Source organism: Elephantulus edwardii, unplaced genomic scaffold, assembly GCF_000299155.1.
Source record: "Elephantulus edwardii isolate Elephantulus edwardi_28Jun2011 unplaced genomic scaffold, EleEdw1.0 scaffold00193, whole genome shotgun sequence".
Lineage (NCBI taxonomy): Eukaryota > Metazoa > Chordata > Mammalia > Macroscelidea > Macroscelididae > Elephantulus > Elephantulus edwardii.
The window spans coordinates 4,481,185-4,505,573 of NW_006399943.1; the positions used below are offsets into that span (position 1 = coordinate 4,481,185).

General features: G+C 58.3%; 1 protein-coding gene across 1 annotated transcript; it reads left to right on the forward strand.

The window, feature by feature from the left end:
• The first annotated feature begins 9,754 nt into the window (after positions 1-9,754).
• On the forward strand, positions 9,755-23,094 carry SLCO4A1 (solute carrier organic anion transporter family, member 4A1). Its single transcript, XM_006896938.1, has 11 exons — positions 9,755-10,544; positions 11,505-11,595; positions 12,146-12,267; positions 12,627-12,738; positions 16,820-16,974; positions 17,720-17,915; positions 19,087-19,252; positions 19,345-19,517; positions 19,915-19,979; positions 20,697-20,845; positions 22,930-23,094. Exons 1-11 carry the CDS (start codon positions 9,755-9,757, stop codon positions 23,092-23,094), a joined length of 2,184 nt encoding a protein of 727 aa, XP_006897000.1.
• The last annotated feature ends 1,295 nt before the right edge of the window (positions 23,095-24,389 follow it).

Genomic DNA, 24,389 nt, shown 5'->3' on the forward strand with positions numbered 1-24,389 from the left:
TGACACAAACAGGGCGCTCCTCAGAGCAGTTGGCCGCACAAGGCCTAAGTGGCAGCATTTGCCCAAAACAGCTCAGCAGTGGGAGGGTCATGACAGAAGGGCAGATGGAAGCCAGGGACCCAGGCACTGCAAGGCTCTGCGGACAACTGTGGTTGGACTGGTGAGTGGAAAACCCAGCTCCCTCTGTAAGCTTTCACCCAAATGATAATACAATGGACCAAACACCCTCTCACAGCAGGGAGACAGTCCCCCCTCACAGCAGGGAGGCGGTCCCCCCTCACAGCAGGGAGGCAGTCCCCCCTCACAGCAGGGAGGCGGTCCCCCCTCACAGCAGGGAGACAGTCCCCCTTCACAGCAAGGTGACGTCCCTGTGCCCAGGAGGGGTCTGGGTGATGACAGCATCTTCCACACTGGCCTAACCCAGCACGTGCCTTTCTTGAGTGAAAAGAGAGAGAGAGGGTTGAACAAGAAGTTAATAGCTGTTAACATATATTTTGCAGTATTTTTAAGAAATAAACTTAAAGTATTGTGCAATAAATAAATCAAGAGCTAGAAATTAAAATGGCATTTTGGAAGCTGAGTCTTGCTCCTGACACTTAAAATGCATCTGAAGCCTCCCCAGTGAACATCACTGGCTTCTCACATGCCTCCAGTGACAAGCGGCTCACTACCTCTCCTGCTCTTACAGTCCCACTATCAGTGCAGGGTTCTGCACCTGAGGCTCATTCACTGAGCACTGGGGCCTCTCCCTCAGAGGGGAATGTTCGAGAAATGAGCCCGGCCCCTCCTGGCCTCTCCCTGGACCACCCTTTTCAGACCCAGCTTCCACTTTCCCAGTAGGTAGGACTTCTCCATCCAGGGGCACTTCATCAAGTGCTGGGCGGTAGGACCTGTGTCCCAGGACCTCAGCCTCGCTTGCAAGAATGGAAGCCATGTTACAAACAACACAGATTCCTGGGGTATCAGGAACCCCCAGGACCAAGCTGCCCATCCCCACCCCACTTTGCAGGAAGGACAGACACAAGAATACTTCACAAATAAATGCACACTGTCAGCCAGCTTCCCATGAGCCTCAGCCCTCCTCCTCTTCCGGCTGTGACCCCACCACCCACAGGAAGAGGTCAGCCCCCCCTTCCACTGTGGTTTCCATTGCTGATGCTCTGGGTGCATGCTCACAGGCTAAGCCTCTGCTCTGCCCAGTTCCCCTCACCCAGGGCATCCTGGGACTCACACGCGCATACATGCACGTGCGCGCACGGCTGCATTTCCCAGAGTCCTTTAAAATCAGTCCTTTTCCCTGAACTTGTGGGCTGTTGTTGGCACTAGTCATCCTGGACTCTCCCCCAACACCATCCTGTTTCATCAGACGCTTTGAGTAGCCTGTGAGAAAGCACCACAGCCTCTCATTTTACAGATGAGAACACTGAGACCAGAAGGGGACAGACCCTGTGGTTAAGATCTCCCTGTAGGGAACTCAAGCGAGGCCTGTTGTGGACGCGGTGTGTCCACACTCCCACACTGCTGGCGTCAAACCTTAGAGTTTGGGGCTTTTGTGTACGAAATAAAATAAATTGTAAACAGCAACTTGAAAGATTAGCTGGGAACCTTGGGAACAGCGAGATCATGTCCCCAACAACTGGAAGAGGCACCCCTCACAGAAGGATCAGCCCACTGACCCGCACAGTAGGGACGTTGAGGGGTTTGCTGTGTTATTCTAAACAACAGCCAATACAGCTGGGGGAGGAGCTGAGAAAGGTCTTTTTCATCGAAGCCCCAAGAGCAGAGAGATCCGCCGAGGCCGAGGCCGGTGTCCGCGCCTTCCCACCAGCCCAGCCCGCCCATCCCTCCGACCACGGGGCGCGGAGGACGCTCCCTAAGGCGCGAGCAGGTGGGGCGTTCCAGGCTGGACCGGAAAGGAGACAAAGGCCGGCCGTGACCTTGACGGCTGCGGCCCTCGCGCCCCGCCCTTGGCCCGGTCCCTGCGTCTCCCCCCAACACACACAGCCTTTCAGGGAAAATCCGGGCTGGAAACCGTCGCTTCCCTTCTCTGCCCCCTCCCATAGCCTCGGCTCTACAGCTCCCTGGTTCGAATCCCTACTCGGTTCCGAGTGGACTCGCAGTGTGGCGGCAGGAGAGTACTTGGACTGCCGGTTCCCCTGCGGCTCGAGCGGGATGAAACTGCGCACGGCCCTCCGCGGGGCTCGGGGGCGTTCAGCCGGTGGCCGCGACGCACGGGTGGCGAGCGCCCAGGCCCGGCTCCAGGCTCAACCCCGCCCCCGGCGCCGTCAGCTCGGGGTGGGCCGCGGGGGCGGGGCGCCCGGACGCCGCCACCATTGGCGGCCGTGAGCCTGCCGGGCGGGGCTAGCTGATGAATGAAGCCCGAGCGGCCCTCGCGTGGTGGACAGAGCCCGGAGGCCAGCTCGGCGGTCGCGTCTGTAAGGTGAGTGGCGGGGCGCGGCGCGGGACGGGCGGTGGGGAGCTGCTGTCGGAGCTGGCAGTGCCCACTGCCGGGGACAGGGACGCGGCGGAGGCTCGGAGATGTGAGGCCTGGGCCCCAGCTGCGCACAGAGCCCCTCGCGTGCAAAGAGAGGAGCTGAGCGAGGACCACAGTCCACTGCCCAGCTAATCCCAGCCAGCACTCAGCTGCCAGGCAGGAGGCCCCCGGGTTCCAAGAACGCTGGAGAAGGGCACAGGTCCCGGAGGCAGCGGGTGAAAAGGGCAGGGTGGTGAGGGGTGCTCCTGGAGAGGACAGGGAGCGACTAGGGTTGATGACGGCCAGCTCCCAGAGCGGCCGGGTCACTCACCTGCGGCGGATGCTGCGGCCACGTTGCTGACTCAGAGGAAACGCTCTGAGCACAAGTTTCTCGTGGCCAGGCTTGGTCCGCTCGGGACGGGTGGCGGGTGGAGCCGGGCTTGCGGACTGATCCCAGCTGTGCCCACGCGGGCCGCGCCCTGGTGCCCGCCTCGCTACGCGAGATCTCGGTGCGCGGCACTCAATCGCCGCTGGATTGGGGGCGAGCGCCCACGGTACGGGTGGGAGACCCGGAGCCCAGAACCGGGAAACGTAGATGTTGTAGTCAGTGAGCCCAGTGGATGTACTGGCCACCGACCCGGAAACCCTGGCGACGCCAGGACTTCCACCTGCGCAGCTGAGCCATGCGTAATAGGGTGGGGAGAAGCCGGGTCGAGCTGCACCAGGAAGGAGCAGAAACTAGCCTGTCACCCCATAGACAGCCGGGTCCCAGCTGGCGATGGCCCCACACTGGGGACTTGCCACGTGCCACGAGGAGCCTGAGACTGCAGCTCCAGCAGACGGCGGGGGGTGGGAGGCTGTTCGGGAGCTTCATCTTGAAGGAGACGTGCTCTGAATGGCAGTACTTTTCCACAACAGCGGAACCTGATTTTAGCTCCCTGAATTCACAGGCTGAAATGCACAGGCACAAAAGCCGGCACTGGGGAGTGAGAATCAGACCCCCTTAGGGGAGGGGAGAGGAGAGAATGGACTTTAGGGGAGAGGAGAGAATGAACTTTAGGGGAGAGAGCCCTGCTTTTAGCTGGTTCCTCTTGGGAGGTAACGTGGGAGTTGACAGTAGCCGGTGGTGTACTGAGCATATGCAGGACTGGCCTGTGTGCTTACAGGATTATCTCAGTTAATCCTCACCGACTTGGGGACAGCTACTCTCACTCCCCTTCCAGAGTAGAGGTGAAGCAGCCTTCCCAAGGCCACACAACCAGCGAGTGCTGGAGGCATGTGCCACTGGGTGGAGCAGATGCCACTTGGATTGGCACAGCAGTGCCGCTCCCTTCCTAACTGGGGAGAAGGCAACCAAGAAGAGACCAGGAGGAGGGTTCCCCAAACCAGACAGTTGGGCGAGCAGAGCAGGCGACACTGGAGACAGGAAGGACTCTGCTTACAAGCTCTTCCTGCCCAGCTTCCCATCACTGCTAACCAAGGTCCACAGGGCCAGCTTTCTCCCCACCACTTGTCTTCGTTCCTGCAGGGCAGGGCCAGCGAGTACTGCCAGGCAACTCTTCACATGGCTGGTTATGACCCTACCAGTTCCCTGGGTGTGGCTCAAGCCGATGCTGGGCATGGCTGACCAGGCCCTTCTTCTGAATGGTCATTGGCTAGGGCAGTGGTAGGGCTTAGGCTGCATTCAAGGCTGTGTAGGGCAAACTGTGTGCTTCATCTGCAGCTGGGTCCCCTGGCTCAGCTCCATCTCCAGAGGCATGGGCTCTCCTGTGTCCTGTCCACCTCCTCACTGTTCTCCAGTCCCTCACAGCAGCATCCCAGCTGCACCCCTGCCTGCTGCACCGCGAGGCCAGTGGCCAGCACCTTGCCCTTGCTCACAGAGACAATGGCCTCCACTTGCCTCGCAGTCCACAGAACCAAGACCTCCTGTCCAGGGCAGATCCCCAACCCCAAAGCTGGTCAACATCTGTCACCAGATCCCCCACCTACAGGAACACTCAGATATGGCTTCCTGCACACAATGCAGTGGATGACAGAAGTGTGTCCTCGTCCTTGGATGGGGCGGAGGCAGCATGTGGCTGGGCACATTCACACACATGTGCACAGATCTCAGGTCTGTAAGGAGGGCAGAGCTTAAGGCTCTGATGTGGCCCAGGCGTGGACAAGTGTGGTGGCATTGTCCATGATATTGTGTGGAGGGGGCACTGTCCCAGGGAGCGGGCACTGTCCATGATATCCTGCGGAGCAGGCATTGTCCATGATAGCCCATGGAGTGGGCACTGTCTCAGGGAGTGGACACTATCCTGTGGAGTGGGCACTGCCCCAGGGAGTGGGCACTAACTTGTGGAGGGGGCATTATGCTGTGGAGTGGGCACTGCCCCAGGGAATGGGCACTGTCCCATGGAGTGGACACTGTCCCAGGGAATGGGTACTTCCCAGGGAATGACCACCTTGAGCAGCAGAAGCTGGATCCTTCACTCCTCTCCAAACTACAAGTGGGGAAACTTGGGGTTGGAGAGGACCCCTAAGAGGTGGGCGCACCTACATGGCTCCAGGACAGCCTCTCTCACCCTCTGTTGGCTTCTAGACTCTTTTGCAGAATTGCATGGGGATGGGGGCCAAGGGAGAAGGCTTCAAAGTCACTGATAGGATATTATGAGTGAGCAGAGAGAACACAGGTGAACACACCTTCTCTGTCACCTCCACCTTCCATGCTTACGCCAGTTCCAATGGATAGAACTTGGTCACTCAGCAGGGAGCAGGGTTGTCCAATGAGGCAGCGGGACCCCACCAGGTGGGAGAGGCCCTTCTGGGCTCTGGACAGCCCCTCACTGTGGTCCTGCAGAGCAGGCACTTTATTCCCTCTCCTGCGCCCATCCAGGACATGCAATTGGGGGGTGTGCCTGGGCTGCTACAGCACCCCAAATCCTGCCCTCCAGATTTCTGTTCTATAAAACGCTCCTGAGCCTTGTGGTGGACTGTGGGGCCTAGAGGGCTTGGCTACCTGGGATTTGCTGGCCTGAGTGCAGGGAGAGAGGAGGCATGAAACCCAAGTTTCTTCATGGTGTGTGGTGCAGCTCCAAAGTGGAATCTGTGCCCCAGCGCCCCACACATGTGCACATTAGTCACACACATACACTCACACACACACGCGAGAGAGAGAGTGTGCACCTACATGTGTCCACAAATGAATGTGTGCATCTGTGTGTATGTACATGCATTCACACACAAATGTGCACCTGTGTGTAGGTGTACAAACACATGCATTTACACCCATGAGTGTGCACCTGTGTGTATACATGCACTCATACCAACTAATGTGCAACTGTGTGTCAGTGTATGCATTTATGTATACTCACACACGTGTGCACACTAATGATACATAATTGTGTACCTGTGTGTATGTGTCCACACACAAATATGTGCACCTGTGTGGTGTACGTTCATTCACACCCATGAGTATGCATCTGTGTGTGTATGTGCATTCACACACGTCTGTGCATGTGCACATGTACTCATACTTACACACACTCGTGTGCACATACTTGAACACACACTGCTCCCCACACGAGCCCCATGGGCACAACTGCAGGGTAGAATCCATCCCTAACTACCCTCGTTAACTCTTGGCACACCTGTAACTTCCAGGGTCAGAGAGGTGGGAGGGCTGCCAGCTGTGAATGGGGTCCCCTGGCCATGGATGGGGATCCACAGGCTGTGAATGAGAGTCTTCTGGCTGTGGAGGGGAGATACCAACTGTGGATGGGAGTCTTCGGACTGTGAGTGGGGTCCGCTGGCTGTGGATGGGGGTCTGTCTGCCTCTGTAGGGCAATCTTCTGTGGGAGTGACTACCCCACTCCCTGCACAGCTGGGACGCTCATTCAGTCCTCCCTCTCAAGTTTCTTGGCGTCTCCATGTTTCCTGGGCAGGTGGTGAGAAGAGTTCTTTCCTCTCCCAAGTTCTCCAGGAACAAGAGGCAGCAGGGTTGGGAGGCTCTACAGAAAACAAGTGCTAGATTTGCACCCCGAGAAGCCAGGGCGGGTCCCAGGTAGTGCTGTCTGGGACCCTCTGGGGGCTCAGATTCCCCAAGCATTCTTGATTTGCTCAGCTCTGAGTCGCTGGAGGGCCGCTTTCTTTCTGACGAAGATTCTGCAGATGAGGGAAGTCTCTCAAAGAAAGAGTCCCCTTCAGGAGGGGGCCAGGCACCTGGATGGGCCTGTCCACAGAATGTCAGTAAGGAAAGAAGGCAGGCAGCTCCTGGGAGTCAAACCTGCAGGGTCTCGGGCCAGCATGGGGGTCTCAAGAGAAGCTGAGTGCCATTAGAGGTGGGAAAATCCCAATGGCACCTGGATGACACTTAAAGGTGATTTAAAATTCACATGTTTAAACATAAAGGGTCCTGGTGGTGCACACAGTAACTGACGGCAGGTGTTTCAAACATGCCAGGTACTCAGGGGAAAGGTGTGGTCGTCTGCTCTGCCCTCTGGCAGCTGTGGGTCAGAGGTGGGCACGGCCAGCAGATGCAGCTGTTCCAGTGAGCAGCAATCCCAGGCCTGGACCACCTGCAATGAGCCCTTTGGCCACTGAGGTTTTCAAAGAAGTTACCTTCTCTCTGAGGCCATTCTGACCCCAAATCTTGACAGGCTAGGCCTCCGCTAGTCCTGCCTGGCCCTGGTGCTTCCACTGTGGAGCCAGGGTCAGGGGGCCATCCAGGGTCATACCTAGATCCCAGGACTGCATCGAAGGCAGGAGCACCCACCGGCACCTGGGTCCCAGATGAGCACGTACATCAGGTGGACCCCATCCACATGTGACTCCTGGGACCCACTGGGGCTTTGCAGAGTGATGTTGGTGCTCTCCATATGCAGAGAGCAAGCTGGTCTGTCGACACAGGACCCCGCTTGGCTCTGCCCTCCCCTCAGGTGGGGCCTCTGCAGCCTGGCCTGCCCCACCCAACACCTTCATGTTGTACATATGTGCACTACAGGTGTTTGCATATGTGTGTGCACATGTGCAGAGGGGTGTGCATGGCTACATGCGTGTGCACAGATGTTTAGTGTCATGTATCTGTCTGGCTAGTTGTGTACACACACAAATGTGCATCTGTGCTTGTGTGTCTACAAGCAGGAGGCCATGTGGGTACACAGGTGTGCATGTGCACATATGTGTGTACAAATAGGCAATCGTGTGCACACCCAGCTGTGCGTGGTTGTTTGATGGGTGCACTCCCAGGCTCTGTGTGTCTGTGTCTGCATCTGTGTGTGTATCTCTGTGCATATGTGTGTTTCTATGTGTGTGTGCATATATGTGTGTGTTTACACGTACTGAGAACATACACTTGATGGGAACTCATGCAGATGTGAGAGCCCTGGACGGCTCTGCTGACCTTTGGAATTTGAGTTGCTTTGAGTCTTTTCTGTTCCTCCATGTTCTTGACTAGGGCCGTGTAATCCAGGTTTGTAAGGTTTCTGTTGGTGACAAGGGCCTTGCCACCTGTCCCTTGCTCCCTGCTCTGCACTGAGAGCATGTGCTGTGGCCGTGGATGGCACCTGTCCTCCTGTATGTGGCATGGTCCCTGCTCCTCCAGGAGCCTTGCCCGTCTTCCTAGATCTTAGAGGTTGAGCCACTCTCCACGTTCACCTGAGGTCACTCGAGCAGGGCATCCTATGTCATCTGACTGATGTCCCCTGGACAGACTTGGACACGTATGTGTATATGCATGTATGAGCCCAGGAGGCCGACCGTTGGTGTGCGCCTCTGGAAACTGTCCCTTAGAGTGCTGGTAGAGCCCATGTGGCTGGCTCTCCACTGGAGGGTGAGGCTACTCACTCAAGGAGACGTCATGACAGCAACCCTGAGAAACTCGACAGAGCCTCTCTCCAAGTGAGCGCCTAATAGCTGCTCAGGCAGAGTGTGTCTGTTAAGGGCCACCGTCCCACCTTGCAAGGCCAGCACTGGGACCCCATGCTCCAGAAGGATCTCTGCTGATGAGCTTGATCTGAGGCAGACACGGTGTCAGGGGCTCAGCACGGTGGCTGGAGTGTGACCATGACCCATGCCTCTCTGAGCACAGAGTCTGTTTCTTGGCCTCTGTTCGACATGATGGCCTGTGGGACAACTGTGTTTTAGGGCTGGAATCCTTGTCACCTCAACACAGGGACATCCTACCTGCAAGGCACAGAGGGCAGGCAGATGGTGCGCCCACACATGGGCACCGCCCGGCCACAGCCATATGCGTGCACTCAGCAGCTAATGCCTCACATCCTGGCAACTGTGTACCTTGGACAGAGACACTTCAGCTGTGAAAGGCAGAGCCCGTTACCACCTGGGTCACCAGGACATATGGCAGCAGAAATGTCCCCAGGCAGGCAGCTTTGGGTCCAAAGCAATTTTGAGCTCAGGAGCTGCACAGCGGTTGGTGGACATCACGGTGTTGAGAAGGCTCTGCCACCTGGCTGTGGACACTTCATTTTCTAAAATTATATATGACATGTGAGGGTGCTGGGGTGTTCTCTAGTCCCCCTGAGCTTCATTGACAGTCTTCACCCCTCAGGGGCCAGTTCTTTGCTGTCACAGTGGGTGGTCAGCGGGCAGGACTGGGATGGGATATGCTGAGGGGAGTCTGGTCAGCTTCACCACAGTGCTTCACACTGGCCCCTGCTGGGCATCTTGAGAATCAGCCCGTCAGGGCTCCAGGCAGCAGCAGAACCCCCAGGCTCTCTGCCATGCAGGGAGCGCCACTCGTCCCTCATTTCCACACTGACCTTTGGACGAGCGGGATTTCCCTCCTGCCAGGAGGCTGCTGGTGCCCGTGTGTGTGTGTGTGTGTGTGTGTGTGTGTGTGTGTAGCACGGGGGCAGATGGGTTGAGCCGCTCCTGGTGCTGCCTACATGGCATTTGTTCCACCCGCACAGCCCCAGGCTGTGGACAGATGCAGTTCTAACAAGAGACCCCAGTTCTGATGAGGGCACGCAGCCTGGAGATGAGGGTGCTGGTTCTGATGAGGCCCTGCTGTGGAATCGAGAGCCGCTGCTGGGCCTGCAGGGACCATCCCGGAGGCATTACACCAGGTGGTGAGGGCCTGGGCCAGAGAAGACCTCCAGATCCCGTCCATGGGCCGTGGGTAGATAGAGCCACCGCTGCCACAGGTGACAAGTCCGTGGTAAGGACGGATCTGTGGGCAGGTGCAGGTCCTAAACAAAATTCTCCCTGCAGAGCAGCACACACACCTGGCCAAGCTCAGCCTAAAGCCCCTGCTGGACCAGAAGACCCAGCGTGGACATGCCACAGCACCTGACAGGGGACAGGCCCTTTGCCTCCATGCCCCAGCTCACCTTCCCCAGCCCACCTGCAGTCATTGACAGCAGCTTCAGCCTCACACCCCTCAGTGAGAGAGCTTCCCTGGGCACTCTGACAGCCAGCAGCCCCCTGGACCTCTACAGCCAACCCCTCTGTGCACCCTCGGCGGGGAAGCACGGTCAGGGCCCTGCCCGTGATGTGCGCTACGTGTCCGCAGAGCCCAACATGGCCTGTGGCTGGTGGACCTTCGCACCCTCATGCCTGCAGGCCTTCAACCGGCCACAGGGCGTGCTGTTCTTCCTGTGCTTGGCGTCCTTCCTGCAGGGCATGACGGTCAACGGCTTCATCAACACTGTCATCACGTCCATCGAGCGGCGCTTTGACCTGCACAGCTATCAGAGCGGCCTGGTGGCCAGCGCCTATGACATCGCCGCCTGTCTCTGCCTCACCTTCGTCAGCTACCTGGGCGGCTCGGGCCACAAGCCCCGCTGGCTGGGCTGGGGCGTGCTGCTCATGGGCCTGGGCTCCTTTGTCTTTGCGCTGCCCCACTTCACTGCTGGCCGCTATGAAGTCGAGGCCTCCGAGGAGGTGGCCACCTGCCAGGGCAACCACAGCACAGTCTGCGTGGACAGCACCTCGGGCCTGTCCCACTATCGGCTGGTCTTCATGCTGGGGCAGTTTCTGCACGGTGCTGGGGCCACGCCACTCTACACGCTGGGCGTCACCTACCTGGACGAAAACGTCAAGTCCAGCTACTCGCCGGTCTACATTGGTTAGTAGGGGTAGGGATAGGAAGGGGGTGGGCGGGCAGCACACACTGCTTCATCTTTGGACCTAGAGGTGGCCTTGTCCCTCGCCCCACATATTCCCCCAGCACCAAGAACGACAGCCTGCAACCAGGGCCTAGAGCCTGCCAGCTACCAGAGCTTCTCCCAGGAAGGTGTCCTTTGCACATTGGGGTGCAGGCCCCACATGTTAGGATGCGGGCTTCTCCTTGGGGAGGGGGTTCTGCTGTCACAGTACAGGTCCCCAGGTCAAGTGTGGGCCCCAGGTCAGGTTGAGGTGGGATCCAGGCTCAGGTGTGGGTCCCCAAGTCAGGCATGGGTCCCCGGGTCAGGTGTGGGTGGGTCCTTGGATCAGGTGTGGATGGGTCCCCTGGTCAGGTGGGGGTGGGTTACAGCCTCAGCTGCGGTTCCTCAGGGCAGGTGTGGATGGGTCCCGGGTCAGGTGTAGACGGGTCTCCAGGTCAGGTGTGAGTCCCCAGGTCAGGCATGGGTCCCTGGGTCAGGTAGGGGTGGGTCCTTGGATCAGGTGTGGATGGGTCTCCAGGTCAGGTGGGGGTGGGTCCTTGGGTCTGGTGTAGATGAGTCCCCAGCTTAGGTGTGAGTCCCCAGGTCAGGTGGGAGGGGGTTCTTGTGTCAGGTGTTGATGGGTTCCCAGGTCAGGTGTGGGTCTCCGGATCAGGTGTGGGTCTCTGGGTCAGGTGTGGGTCCCCAGGTCAGGTGTGGGCCCCTGGGTCAGGTGTGGGTCCCCGGGTCAGGTGTAGGTTCCTGGGTCAGGTGGGGGTGGGTCTCGGGTCAGGTGTGGGTCCCCGGGTCAGGTATGTGTGGGTCTTGGGTCAGGTGTGGGTCCCCGGATCAGACAAGGGTCCCCATGTTGTATGTGCTGTGTGCCACTCTTCCTGCCGTGCAGAGGGAGGGAGGGCAGCTCTGACAACCACACCCCCTTACAGCTGTCTTCTACACTGCGGCCATCCTTGGACCTGCAGCCGGCTACCTGGTGGGGGGTGCGCTGCTGAACATCTACACGGAGGTGGGCCAGCGGTGAGTGACAGTGCCTCTCCCCACCCTGGGTGCCCTGCTTCACCCCAAGCACCCCTGGCCTGGTGGTGCGGGGCAAGAAGTCCAGGTGGCCAAATCATTCACAGCCTTCTAGTGCGTGGTAGGCTCAGGGCAGGGGAGAATTGAGACCTGCCTTTGAGTGGCCCTGGGGTTCGGGGGGGCGGTCTGTTAGAGTGGTCTGGGGAAAGCAGCACTGGTGGAGACAGCACGGAGATGTTCCAGAAGCTTCCCAAGTCATGGCCACCATTTCTCCTGAGTCTTAAATGTCAGGGCAGCTCCCAGCTGCTAATGTGGAAGTCTTGTGGCTCCTTTACTGCTGGTTCTGTGCATTTAAGCAGAAGAGAGTGAGTGAGAGAGTGGCAGAGACAGAGAGGAAGAGGGGGAGAGAGGCAGGAAGGGAGGGTGAGAGAGAACAAGAAAGGCAGAGAACAGAGTGAGCAAGAGAGAGACGGAGAGAAGGAACGAGGGGCACCCAGGCTGCCCAGTGAGGATGCACGTGGCGTGAACACTGGCCTCGCCTGTCTCTCCCCAGGACGGAGCTGACCACAGAGAGCCCACTGTGGGTTGGTGCCTGGTGGGTTGGCTTCCTGGGCTCTGGGGCTGCTGCCTTCCTCATCACCATCCCCATTCTTGGCTTCCCACGGCAGCTACCAGGTGGGTATGTCCTGCTCCCCAAGTCTGTGCAGATGGACACGCACTTGCCTCCCTGCTGCTCCTACGCGAGCAAAGTCCCTGTGCACCTGCCACTCCTGGGCGTGGAAGTGAGGAGGCGTGAGGACAGTCATGGGGGGAGGCCAGCTTCACTGTCCTGCAGGGTGGGCCGGGGGTCTGTCCTTTCCTTAGAGGCTACCAGAAGGGGTCCTTTCCGTGGAAGGGCACCTTCCTCCTCCCTTCTCTCCCCTCTGGACCTCAAGCGTACCACAAGCCCTCACAGCACCCACACCTCTGCTCCACCAGCCAACAGAGGTAGTGGGGGCTCAGACAGTGCTGGCCTGACCCCAGGGTCTTTCCAGGAACGCAGCGTTACATGGTCATGAGGGCAGTGGAGACTCAGAAGCTCAAGGACAGTGGTCCCAGGACCACAGCCAACCCGGACTTTGGGAAAACCATGCGGGACCTCCCTCTGTAAGTACCAGGCATGTGGGTACCAGGGGTCTGTCATGTGCAGTCTGTGAGGGGACACTCAGGCCCTCTCATGTAGTGTGAGGGGACCTAGGGGCCCTGTCGTGTGGGGTTTCCCAGGGTCCTACAAACGGAAGCTCCTTTCCATTACTGCAGTCCCATTATTCTTCCTCTAACAGGGAACATCGGGCGACCCTTGGGGTCACGGCGTGATCATCATCCCCTTCTCTATAATACTCTAGGGCTGGAAGTTACAGGAGAAGCACACGGAGCCTCCTGGGTCATGATGCTATGTTAGGACCACAGCCCCGTGGTCACACAGGTCCCCAAGGCCTCAGCCAGTGCAGCCCACACATAGACCCTCAAATGTTGTCAGTCTGCCTGGACTTTCATTTTCACTCTCCTGTCTGGTCACATCTGCAGAAATGAGTACACTGAGTGTCCCAACTCTTCCAGAACCTTCTTGGCTCTGGTTTTCAGGGACTGTGTCTAACTGGCCACTCCAGCCATCCTCCCACCACGTGCATGGAGGGGAGGACAGAGGTAGAGGATGGAGTGATGGGCAAAGAGAAGGAAAGAGGAGAAGAAGGGATGATGGAGAGGAGGAGGGAGGAGAAGGAGGAGAGGAAGAAGGGAGGAGGAGAAGAGGATGGAGAGGAGGAGAGGAGGATGACGGAGAGGAGGAGGAAGGGGAGGGAGCAGAGGAAGGAGGAAGGAGGAAGGGAGGGAGGAGGAGAAGGGGAGAGGAAGGAGGAGGGCAGAGGGAGGATGGAAGGGGAGGGGCGAGGGGAGGAGGGAGGAGATGAGGTAGAGAGAAGGAAGGGAAGGGGAGATGTAGAAAGGTGGAAGGACGGTGGAAGAGGGAGAGGTAGTGAGGAATGTGGGGGCTGGGAGAGAAGGGAGGGGAGAAAAGATGGAGGGAAGGAGGGAGGAGGAAGAGGAGGAAGGGGGGAGGGAGGCTAGGGAGACAAAGCAGAGGAGGAGGGGAGAATGAAGGGGAAGTAGGGACCGGCAGGCCTCTAGCTCCTACTTCCTTCCTGTCATACTGGGGCTCCCCTCCTGCTTCCCCTCCTCTGTTCACTGCTCACCTGGAGGAGCTTGGCTGCCTGTTGGGGGCTGGTCAGAGGCTGGGCGAGGCCATGGGCTGACTGGTCAGTGGTCCCGGGGCATCACCCATAGAGGAGAGTCTGGGGCAGAGAGTTAGGGCCAGCACGTCTCTCCTAGCACCCACAGATCATCTTGGGGAGGAGAGCCCAGAACACCCCCAGCACAGCTACTGGTCTCTCCTCTAACCCATTTCCATGTTGATGTGGTGAGTGTGCCTCTCTAGGTCCTCAAACCATAATGAGGACCAGGCCTATAGTTCCTCAACCAGCTGCTATTAATAGAACAATCCAGAACCTGTGCCCTCTCTAGGTCATGACAAGTTCCTGGGCAAATTCAGCCCGAGAGTTTCAGCCAAGGAAGCTGAGAGCAGGACTGAAGGACAAGGAAGCGTCCACACTGTCAGGGGGTTGCCCATCCCTGCCAAGGATGGAGGTGTCCCCCACCCTGGGCATTCTCCACAACCAGGTGTAGGAGGGCCCAGTGGGGCCGGTAGCCCCACCAGGACCAGGAGATATGTCCTGAGGGTAACTACGGAAGGGACACCAATGCCCAAACCCATCCCCTGCCCCCATGTCATGCAGGGGACACCCCTCCAAGCTCTGTCTTTGGTTCCTGCTGTGAGGAGTGGGGTAGGAAGGCAGCCAGAAAAGACACGCTCAGTCCGGCAGCCCAGGGTCAGCCCTGACCAGGGCATGCCCCCTCATCAGAGGGGCGCACGTGCCAGAATGGGCATCTGTTCTCAGAGCCTCGCCATGCCGTGAGCGTCCCCACAGTTCGCTCAGTGTGGTCAAGTGGTTCTGAGACAGCAGGACAAAAGCTGCCAGACCTTGTGGCCTCTTTGTCTCCACGGTGCTCGAGATCGGCCTTTCAGTCTCTGAGTCAGGCCATCTTGTTGAACCATCTACTTTGCCAAGCTTGATGTCCCTCTCCATGGACCAGTCACCACCGATGCATGAGATGAAGTCTCTCCCTCTCATCTGTAAGGGCCACTTGGGCTGCACTCCATCCAGGTCATCAGCGTGTCTAATGCCGGAGAGTGCCGTCTCTGCCTTGCTGCCCGCGCCGCGGGGGCTGCTGGGAGCTTTGAGCCTCAAAGGCCACAACCAACCTCAACCCAAACTCACTGCCCCCAGGCAACCACCCATCAGGTCCCAGACCGCCCACCCTTCGCCAGCTGGTAGATTTGTGCTGTGAGCAGCACAGCACACACTGCGCCACCAGAGCTCCTTATTAAAGGGATTCTGAAACGGCTTTTCCAGAATGAATGCTTGCTTGGCCGTGCCTCCCGAGTGAAGCAGATTTCAGGGGGTGGTTGAAGCTGTTCTGACCAGCTCAGCTCTGTTTCCTCATGGTGGATGCAGGCTGGCTGGGAGGGGAGTGTCCCCTCACAGGGTCATTGAGACCAGAAGCAAGAGTGGGTCTGTGTAAGCTCCAAGCTCCACTAGGGATCACTCATCATGGTACAGGCTGCTGCTTTCTGGATTAAGTGTCCCCAAAAAAAGGCACAGAGTGGATGCATGGCCACTTTCATTGGTGAACAGGGCCAGCAGTAGGACACAAGGCCTCTGCCACCTGGACATGCCCCTGGCATCCTGGCTATCACCAAACCACTCACCACAATCCTTTGTCTCCCTCTGCCTTCCAAACCCACTGGCAAACCGGGGTGTCTGTGGACAGAGACCGCTGAGTCCTGAGGCAGGGACCCTGCTGCTAGGGGGTGAGAAGGGTGGGGTGGGGCACCCAGGAAGCTGGAACGAGGTGTGGGGCAGAGCTGATGCTTCTGCTTTCAAACTCTCCCTGCGGCTGTGGACCCTGAGGATGTTTCTACATCCTCCCCGCCAGGCCCACTGTGCTCTGCTCGAAGGTGCTCACGCAGCAGATGGCCACAGAGCAGCACTCCCCCACAGACCGGAGGCCGCGGGCAGGGCCGACTGTGGCCTGGCTGGCAAGTGCTTTGACTTGCGATCAGACAGCACACTCCCACCTCGGCCTCTGTCCTCCCTGTCTGTCTGCATCTCTTTTTCTCCTACTCTAGTAACACCCCTCACAATGGATCAGGGCCCACCCTGCTGTGGGGTCACATTCACAGGTTCTGGGGTTAGGACCTGCAGACACATCTCCACTCATAACCCCACTTCAAGAGGTGTGAGCACTCAGGACACCTGACTAGCCTTCCCACCACAGGCAGGAAACAGGTCACTCATGTTTGTCCCTGTCACTCTCCAGCCCCTAATAAAAACTCAGAGTGTTTATAGTGTGAGCGACTCTCAGGGCCTCTGCATCCAGGCCTGTGTCAGGCCAGCTGTAACCCCGTGCTGGGGCTGGACACCTGGGGACTGACCGGAAAAGCTCAGAATTCCCTCCAGCCTCTAGAAAATGCCCACACCCAGACCACATTCCAGGGACAGAGATGAACACGTGCCTCGGGGTCCAGAGACCAGGCCCCCCAGTCCTCAGGAAGAGATTCAAGACCTCCCACGGGCCCCCCAAGTGCAACCAAGAGAAGTTCGGGTCCAGCCCAACCCACAGGAGCTCTCTGGGGACTTCTGTTCCAAACCCCACCATAACCCCACTAGTGAGCAAGCCTCGTCCCTGCGTGGCCATCCATCCCCTCCGGCCCCCAACCCCCTGCTCCCTAGCAGGTCCCTCTGCTCCCCAACAGTGTTGCTCAGAGATGACTCAGCAGTCGCTGTGGTCACCCGGTGTCTGGATAAATGTGTGGGCAGCTCTGCTCTGAGGCCGGAATTCTGGACCAGGCAGTGATAAGCTTTCACACGAGGCCTTCCTGATAAGCAGTCACCAGCTCAGTCTTGGGGTGCGAGCTCCCTGCAGGCTCTCCTGGCCCCACATGTAGCTATCTCAGAACTAGGGCCCTTTCTGCTCAGGTCGGAGGGTCAGGGCTTCCCCTCCCTGAGATGTGATCCACCCTGACCCTCGGTCTCTTCTCTCTGGTCTCAATGCCCTTCACCCTGTCCAGTTCCATCTGGATCCTCCTAAAGAACCCTGCATTCATCCTGCTCTGCCTGGCTGGGGCCACAGAGGCCACTCTCATCGCTGGCATGTCCACATTCGGCCCCAAGTTCCTTGAGTCCCAGTTCAGCCTCAGCGCCTCAGAAGCAGCCACTTTGTTTGGTGAGAACCCCCCCAGATCTCAGAGTTCCCGGGAGGTGGGAGGGCCTCTACTTGCCATGGTTCGCAGATGAATGAGGAGTCTCTGGAAAGCCCCTCCAGAGGCTGCTTCACGTTAGAGCCCAGCGCAGGGGTCGGGGCCAGTTACAGCAAGAGCTCCATGCTTGCACGACTGCTGCAGGTGGCAAGGTGGCAGGAAGGGGGTGCCGGGCCAGGCCTGCTGGGATAAGAGGATGCACACTCTGGCAGCTTTGCTAGGGGTGTAGGATGGTCCTAGAGCCCCCCACTTTCTTCAGGGCCTGGCTGTAGACGTGGTCCTGGTGCCCAGGGCTTCAGGGGCTCTTGGAATGGCCCACGGGCATACCACGGCCAGAGGCTGGTTGGCCTTCATGGGTCTACAGGGTGGGCACCTCCTCTGTTAGCATTCTCAGGGGCTATCTCGGTCTCACTGAAGACATAGCCAGAGGGAGATGCCAGGCATGAGGGTCAGTGCTGGGCACCAGGTCAGCGCTGGGCACCAGGGTCAGCCCTGGGCACAGGGGTCAGTGTTTGGCCCAGGGGTCAGCTCCAAACATGGAGGTAGGATGCCTCTATGTTTACTTGAAGCCAGACACTGCCTTCCCTGGTTCCAATTGGGGTAAGAGGGGACAAAGCACAAGATTAGGACCCCACCATTCCTTCTCCACCTCATGGGATGTGGGCCCTCCTGGCCATGCCTTCCAAGACCTCACTGGACACTTATCCCCAGGGTACCTGGTGGTCCCGGCAGGCGGGGGTGGCACCTTCCTGGGCGGCTTCTTGGTGAACAAGTTTAAGCTGCGTGGCTCGGACATCATCAAGTTCTGCCTGCTCTGCACTGTGGTCAGCCTCCTGGCCATATTCATCTTCTTCCTGCACTGCCCCAATGTGCCCATGGCTGGAGTGACAGTCAGCTACAGTGGAAGGTGAGACCCCCAATAAGGGCAATGACCTGGAGACACATGTGTGAAGACATAGCTGGGTGGAGGCTTACCTGTGTGGGAACACATCTGTATGGGAACAAATGTGTGAAGGCTCACCTGTGTGGAAGCTCACCAGGGACAAGGGAAGGTCAGTGAAACGAGCAGCACTTGTTCACAAGGAAGATGCCCATTGTGCCAGGTCAATGGATTAAGGCTAATTTATAAAATGGCACCTGGGCAGCCATTAAGGACACCTGAGCTCAGGTGCCTGCCTGTGCCCTGTGGGCCTCAGTCTCCATGCAGTGGGACAATTGCCCTACTACCAGTGTCTTCTAGGCTCTTCTTGAGCTGATGTGAGCTCATGACGTGCAGCAGGAACCCCCCTAAGTTACACATGCACACACAGCCACACATGCATGGGCACACACAAGTGCACACGCATAGACAAGGCACACACGTAGCCATCCGTGCACACGTGCATAAACACCACTGACACATGGGAGAACAAGGACACGTGTGTCTGTATGTACACACAGTCACACAGACACGTGCACATGCACATACATACATGGACATGTGGGCACACATGAGCATGCATACACATGGCCACATAAGGACACAGGAGTGTGTATGTGCACACATGGTCACATATGTGCATACATGTGTGCATGCACAGACATACATGAGCAGTCATGAGCATGTGTGCATACGTGCATGGACACACTGATGCACAGGCACACAAGGACACAGGTGTGTATGTACACATGGTCACACAGATACAGATGCACATACATGCACACCTGGGCACACATGGACTCATGAGCCTGTGTGCACATGTGCATGGACACATGCACGGGCACAAAGGATACAGCATATATGCACAGCTGGTCACACATGTACAGGTACATGTGCACATGCATATACATATATGGACACGCATGTACAGGTTCGTGTGTACGTACATATATGTGCGCAGATGAGCATGTGTGCACATGTGGGCATGCATGCACACACAGAGACACACACATGCTCTCAACAAGCACCCCTCCCAGCGACCTCACTCCTGGGAACCTGCACAGTGAGGAAGGACAGAGGGACAGGTGCCGAGTGTGTCTGAAGTAGCCAGGGCCTGGAAACAACTTGGGAACAACCTGCAAACCCCACTCCCCCACAGCCCGCTGCCGCAGGGCCACCTGCAGCTGACAACCACTTGCAACGCGGCCTGTGACTGCCAGCCTGAGCAATACAGCCCCGTGTGCGGCTCCGACGGCCTCATGTACTACTCGCCCTGCCACGCGGGATGCCTGTCAGTGGCCACCACAGACCTGGGTGGCCGGAAGGTGAGTGGCAGCTGTGTGGGCTGCCATCCCCGCGGGGCTGGGAGGCCCCCTGGCCCTTCCTCCTGTAATTGGCCTGTCGTTGGGCTCCTCAGGTGTACCGAGACTGTAGCTGTGTCCCTCAGAATTTGTCCTCTGGCCTTGGCCATGCCACTGCAGGGAAATGCACCTCCACCTGTCAGAGAAAGCCCCTCCTTCTGGTTTTCGTATTCGTTGTAATTATCTTTACATTCCTCAGCAGCATTCCCGCGCTGACCGCAACCCTACGGTAAGAAATGGGTGGGCTCTTGTCCAGAACCTTCCTTTGCAGGCCTCTAGGTTGGAGCTCCGCAGGCCAGGTCCCACGGGACACGCAGGGCCTATGCTGAGTCCTGTGCCATGCATGGCCCACGTCCCACTGGGGAACATTCTGGGCCCTGAGTGCGAGTCCTGGTCCCACGCTGGAAGGTGCCTGGCCCTGAGTTGGCAGCCCCGTTGTGGAATGTTCTGGGCCCTAAGCCGGCAGGCTCGCATGCGGACAGCACATGGCCGGCCGCCCCGGAAGTGCTGGGGCTCTGACCCAGGGAGGCAGGAGGTGGGGAGGTGGCCTCGGGCTCATCAGGACTGGGCCTGGCAAGGGTGAGCCAGGCTCCGTGCTCTGTAGCCATGGCTGCACCTTCTCACAGGTGTGTGTGTGACTGGCAGCGGTCCTTCGCACTCGGAATCCAGTGGATCGTTGTTAGAACCCTAGGTACTGCTCCGCTCCAGGGACCTGCAGCCACGTGGGGGCGGGTGGGTGTGGATTGCACGGACACCCCCCAGGGCCCACTGAGCTCCCCCACCTGCATACTGGAAGATCTCCCTTGTTTCATTTGCCCAGACTGAAAAGCCCAGCCCCACTGCAGGTACACAGGCCCAGCCCAGGCCCCGTGTTGGAGGCCCTACAGAGGCCGCTGATGGTGTCACCAGGCCTTTCTTCTGGGGCTCCCTAGACCTCTGACTTTTCTGCTGGCTGCCCAGCGAGCTGAACTCTGGGTGCTTTCCTTCACTTTCCTGTGGGATCAAGAGGCAGAGACCATTAGGGGAACCCTCAGGCCCCAGACCACACACCCCCAGAACTCCTGAAAAGTGTTCTGGGGGTACAGTGGTAAAAATACCTGGCTGCATCCACCAGCAGCTACTTGGAAAAAAGGCCCATCACTCCCAGGAAGGTGGGGCAGTGCTGCCCACCACATAGGCTTCCCATTAACTCTGACATCATCTCAGCCCCCCAGGGCTGTCTGCCATGTGGGTTCCCCTCAGTTTCATCCCTGATATCATGGACCCTCCAGTGCTGCCGGCCATTCCCCTTGCCATCATCCCTGATGTCTCAGCCCTCACCCTATGTGCATGTCCCTCCGCCATCGTCCCCACGCTCCCCCCTCTCCCCTCTCCGTGCTGCTTGGCCCTGAGTGTTCTCTCTCTGTAGGGGGCATCCCGGGACCCATTGCCTTCGGCTGGGTGATTGACAAGGCGTGCCTGCTCTGGCAGGACCAGTGTGGCGTGCAGGGCTCCTGCTTTGTGTACCGGAACGCAGCCATGAGCCGGTACATACTCATCACCGGACTCCTGTACAAGGTGAGGGGTCCGGACAATGACCCTGTGCAGACCTGGGAGTTTAGGGTCCCCCCACTGAACAGGGCGCTAGGCCTCTCCCCCAGGGACTCAGCAAATGGAAAGTGGTGAGTACACACCGTACCTCAGGCCCAGGCCCAGCTCAAACGAGCACTCTTGGGGCTCTGGTAACACAGAGCAGCCCTGGGGTCACCCCAAGCCCTGCACACCCCTCCACTTCCCTACAGGGAGCTGCCCCTCTCAGCTACACTGCAGCCCCACTACACTGTAGTTCAGTGGCTCAGCTTCCCCTGTGGTCAGCCACAATCCCCTGGCCAGTGCCTTAGGGGTCAGGTGGGCCGCCCTCCCTGCCTCTGCCCTTCCAGGAGGCTTTGCTCTCACTGTCTGCCCACATGTGCTCTCTACTGGTCCCCTCATACCCCCTGGCCTCCCTTGGGACTCTGCTGGGCCCCTCATCCCCTCTGTCCTCATTGGGACTCCCTCCCCACTGGCCCCTCAGCCCCCAGCTCACAGTTTGAACTTTCCCCTTAGAAGAGACTCCCCAAACCTTCAAAGTCAAGGGAGACCCCAACAACAGTGCGGACCAGATTCCCGGGGCCAGGAGGCAGATGCAGGACCCCACTGTTGAACCTTGGAGTAAGGTGTCCTCTCAAGCCAGCATCTTCCCTGTGGTTTGTCCACAAGGCTCAGCATCGGGGCAGCTCTGGAGTCAGGAAAGCAGCCCCTTGGCCTCACAACAGCCCACGAGCAGCTAGTGGGTCCCAACCCCCGGCCTGTCAGTTAGCCGCTGAGCGCTAATCCACTGCACTACCAAGGCTCTAGGGAGGAGCTTCCAGTCAACTCTGGAAATAGACCCTGACCTTTTCCCTCAGCTGACCTTGACGCCTGGAGCCACGTGTGTGGGGGCTGCAGTGGGCAGTACAAGTGGCCCTGTCCAGCCTTGAGGACAGTGTCACGAGTGCTGTGTTCCTGAGGGGAGTGGACATATATGCCCTCAAACACTTTCCAGTAGGGCATGTGGGAACTCCACAGTGTCCCGCAGGCAGGTGACCTTCAGCCCTTGGGGCCCAGGTGGGAGCCCCACATAGTCAGTGGGGATTCTGGTTAAAGTCCGGTTCTCAAATGTTAAGTGTATATACACGTACACGTGCGTGTGCACAGAACAGCAGACTTACCTCGTGTGCTCTTCCTAGAAGAACCCATAGGCTCTGGGCCTGGGACCAGCAGGTGGCCTTATGTATGTCCAGGTGGTGAGGGAGTGGAGGGTGTCAGCGCATCCACCCCTGGTCACACATAGTTCACACCCCAAGCTGACATAACCTTACAAGTCAAGTGCCCAGTGAGGTGGCCACACACACACAGGGGTTCGGCCCAGCTCGCAGGAGTCACAGCCAGCCAGCTCTGCCTACAGCCCCAGAGTGACCACAGACGCTGGCCTGGACGCGAGCACTCTCCCAGTCTGGAGACCAGATGTCTGACGGGGTGTGGCTGGGCCCTGATCCCTAAGAGGCAGACAGTGCCTTCAAGAAGTGCTGCTGGAGGGACTCCAAGCCTCTCCCGGCCCCTGGGATACCGCCTCTAGTCTTGGCCGGCTCACTCAGCCCTGACTCAGGGTTCCATCTCCCTGGGCACAGTCACGGGGACAGGTCCACTCACCCTGGGCTGAGGGAAGGCCCTCACTGCAGCTCTTTTACATCATCATGTCTGCAGAGACCCTGACATCCCCTCAAGTCTCCTCAAACAAACTTCCTCCAAGAAGTCATGGGCTCTGACCTGGAAGACCCTGGGGTCAGGGGTCAGCCTGGGATGTCTTATAAACAGGGTGTCTGCCTGGGAGACCTTCAGGAGAGGTCAGCTTGGGAGAATTTGGGGGGAGGTCAGTATGCAATATCCTGCAATATCCCACAATTCCCCAGTGGGAAGGTCAGCCTGGTAGATCTCCCAGAGAGGGTGACCTTCATGCTCAGAGGGAGAACCAACCTTCTGTATTCCAAGTTCAGTATCCCTGCAGGCCTGTGGGGGTCAACCCTCAACATTTGGGGGTGTCAGTTTGTGGAAAGGTCAGCCTCGATGTCCTCCTCCTCCAGGTACTTGGTGTCCTCTTCTTCATGGCGGCCTGCTTCCTGTACAAGCCCCCGTCAGGGTCTTCCGATGGCCTGGAAGTTTCTCTGCCCAGTCAGTCCTCGGCCTCTGACAATCCCACCCACCATCCAGAAGAGACCTCCGTCTTCCAGCACCAGAGCGACGTCTGAACGCTGATTCTCAGCCTTCTGCCACCACAGCAAAGGAGTGGTGGTCTTGCATCCCCAGCACTGAGCCCCCCACCCCGAGAACCTCACAGTGGAGTTGCAGGACTGGGGGCCACCCCAAAATCTGGGCTGAATGTCCAAAATGTGAATGCAATGTGGGAGATGAGCTTGAGGGCCAGCCAAGGGTGCTCTGGACGCAGCTGCCCACCCCGCCCCAGCCCCACCCCGCAGCTGTTCCCAGTGGGCGCAGGACAGGGGCAGATTGCTGTCCCACAGTCTTCAGTCATCACCAGGAGGAGAGCACAAGGCTTTGCACCGACTCAGAGAGCAACAGCCCTCTTCTCGCAAGCTCTGCTCGCGGTGCTGTCCAGGGAAGCCTGAGAGGGCTGTGTCCCCCGGGGTGGTCAGGAGCCTGGCTTGTGTGGGATGGGTGCACATTTTCATTTACTGTGAAGGCCTGGGCAGTGGCTGTGCACAGAGCAGCTACCCATCTCTCGACCTTGGACTTGGCACAACCACGGAGACACCTGCTGCCTGTTCAGATGCCCAGCCACACTCTGTATCACTGTGGATTCAGCATGGAACCAGGCTCCCCGGGATTCTGATGCCTGTAAGGCAGCCCCCAGGACCAGTCCATCGAAAAGGTGACGACCCACTTTCCCATGTGCCGTGGGCAGTGTACAGACTATGAGGCTGCTTCCATCAGAAGTATTTATGAGATGTGCTTCACCCCGGCACACAGAGGGCACAGTGCCGGTTCCTCATCATCGGGGTGGCCTGGGGTCCCCAGGGCTGCTCTGGAACCTGAGCCTCAAGGTCCTCGACACACATGTGCAAATGTGAATATATTTTCATATTTCAGTCTTCTGTGTAGCGTCTCATGTGTCTGTGGGTTTCATGCTCCCATTGTGTCCACAGGCAGGAGGGTTGACCACTCTCCTGGCGCTACAGCCCCCCCAAGGTGACCCCCAACCCTCAGTGATGCCCTGTTGTGACCAAAGAGGGACAAACAGAGGCATCATTCCTTCCAGATGCCATGCTAGTTTGGACAATGACCTCCTGTGCTGAGTCTCCGTTTCCTGCCACTCTCAAGAGCAACTACACATGTGTGATGCACATGCATATGTGTGAGTGTAAAGGTGTGTGTATGTGTGTGAACATGTGTACGTGTGTGGCTACATGTGTATACATGTGTTGGGTGTGTGCATGTACATGTGTGTGCACGAGTGCATCTGCATCTATGTATGTACACACATGTGAGTATGTGGATGCATATTCATATAGGTGCTTTGTACATG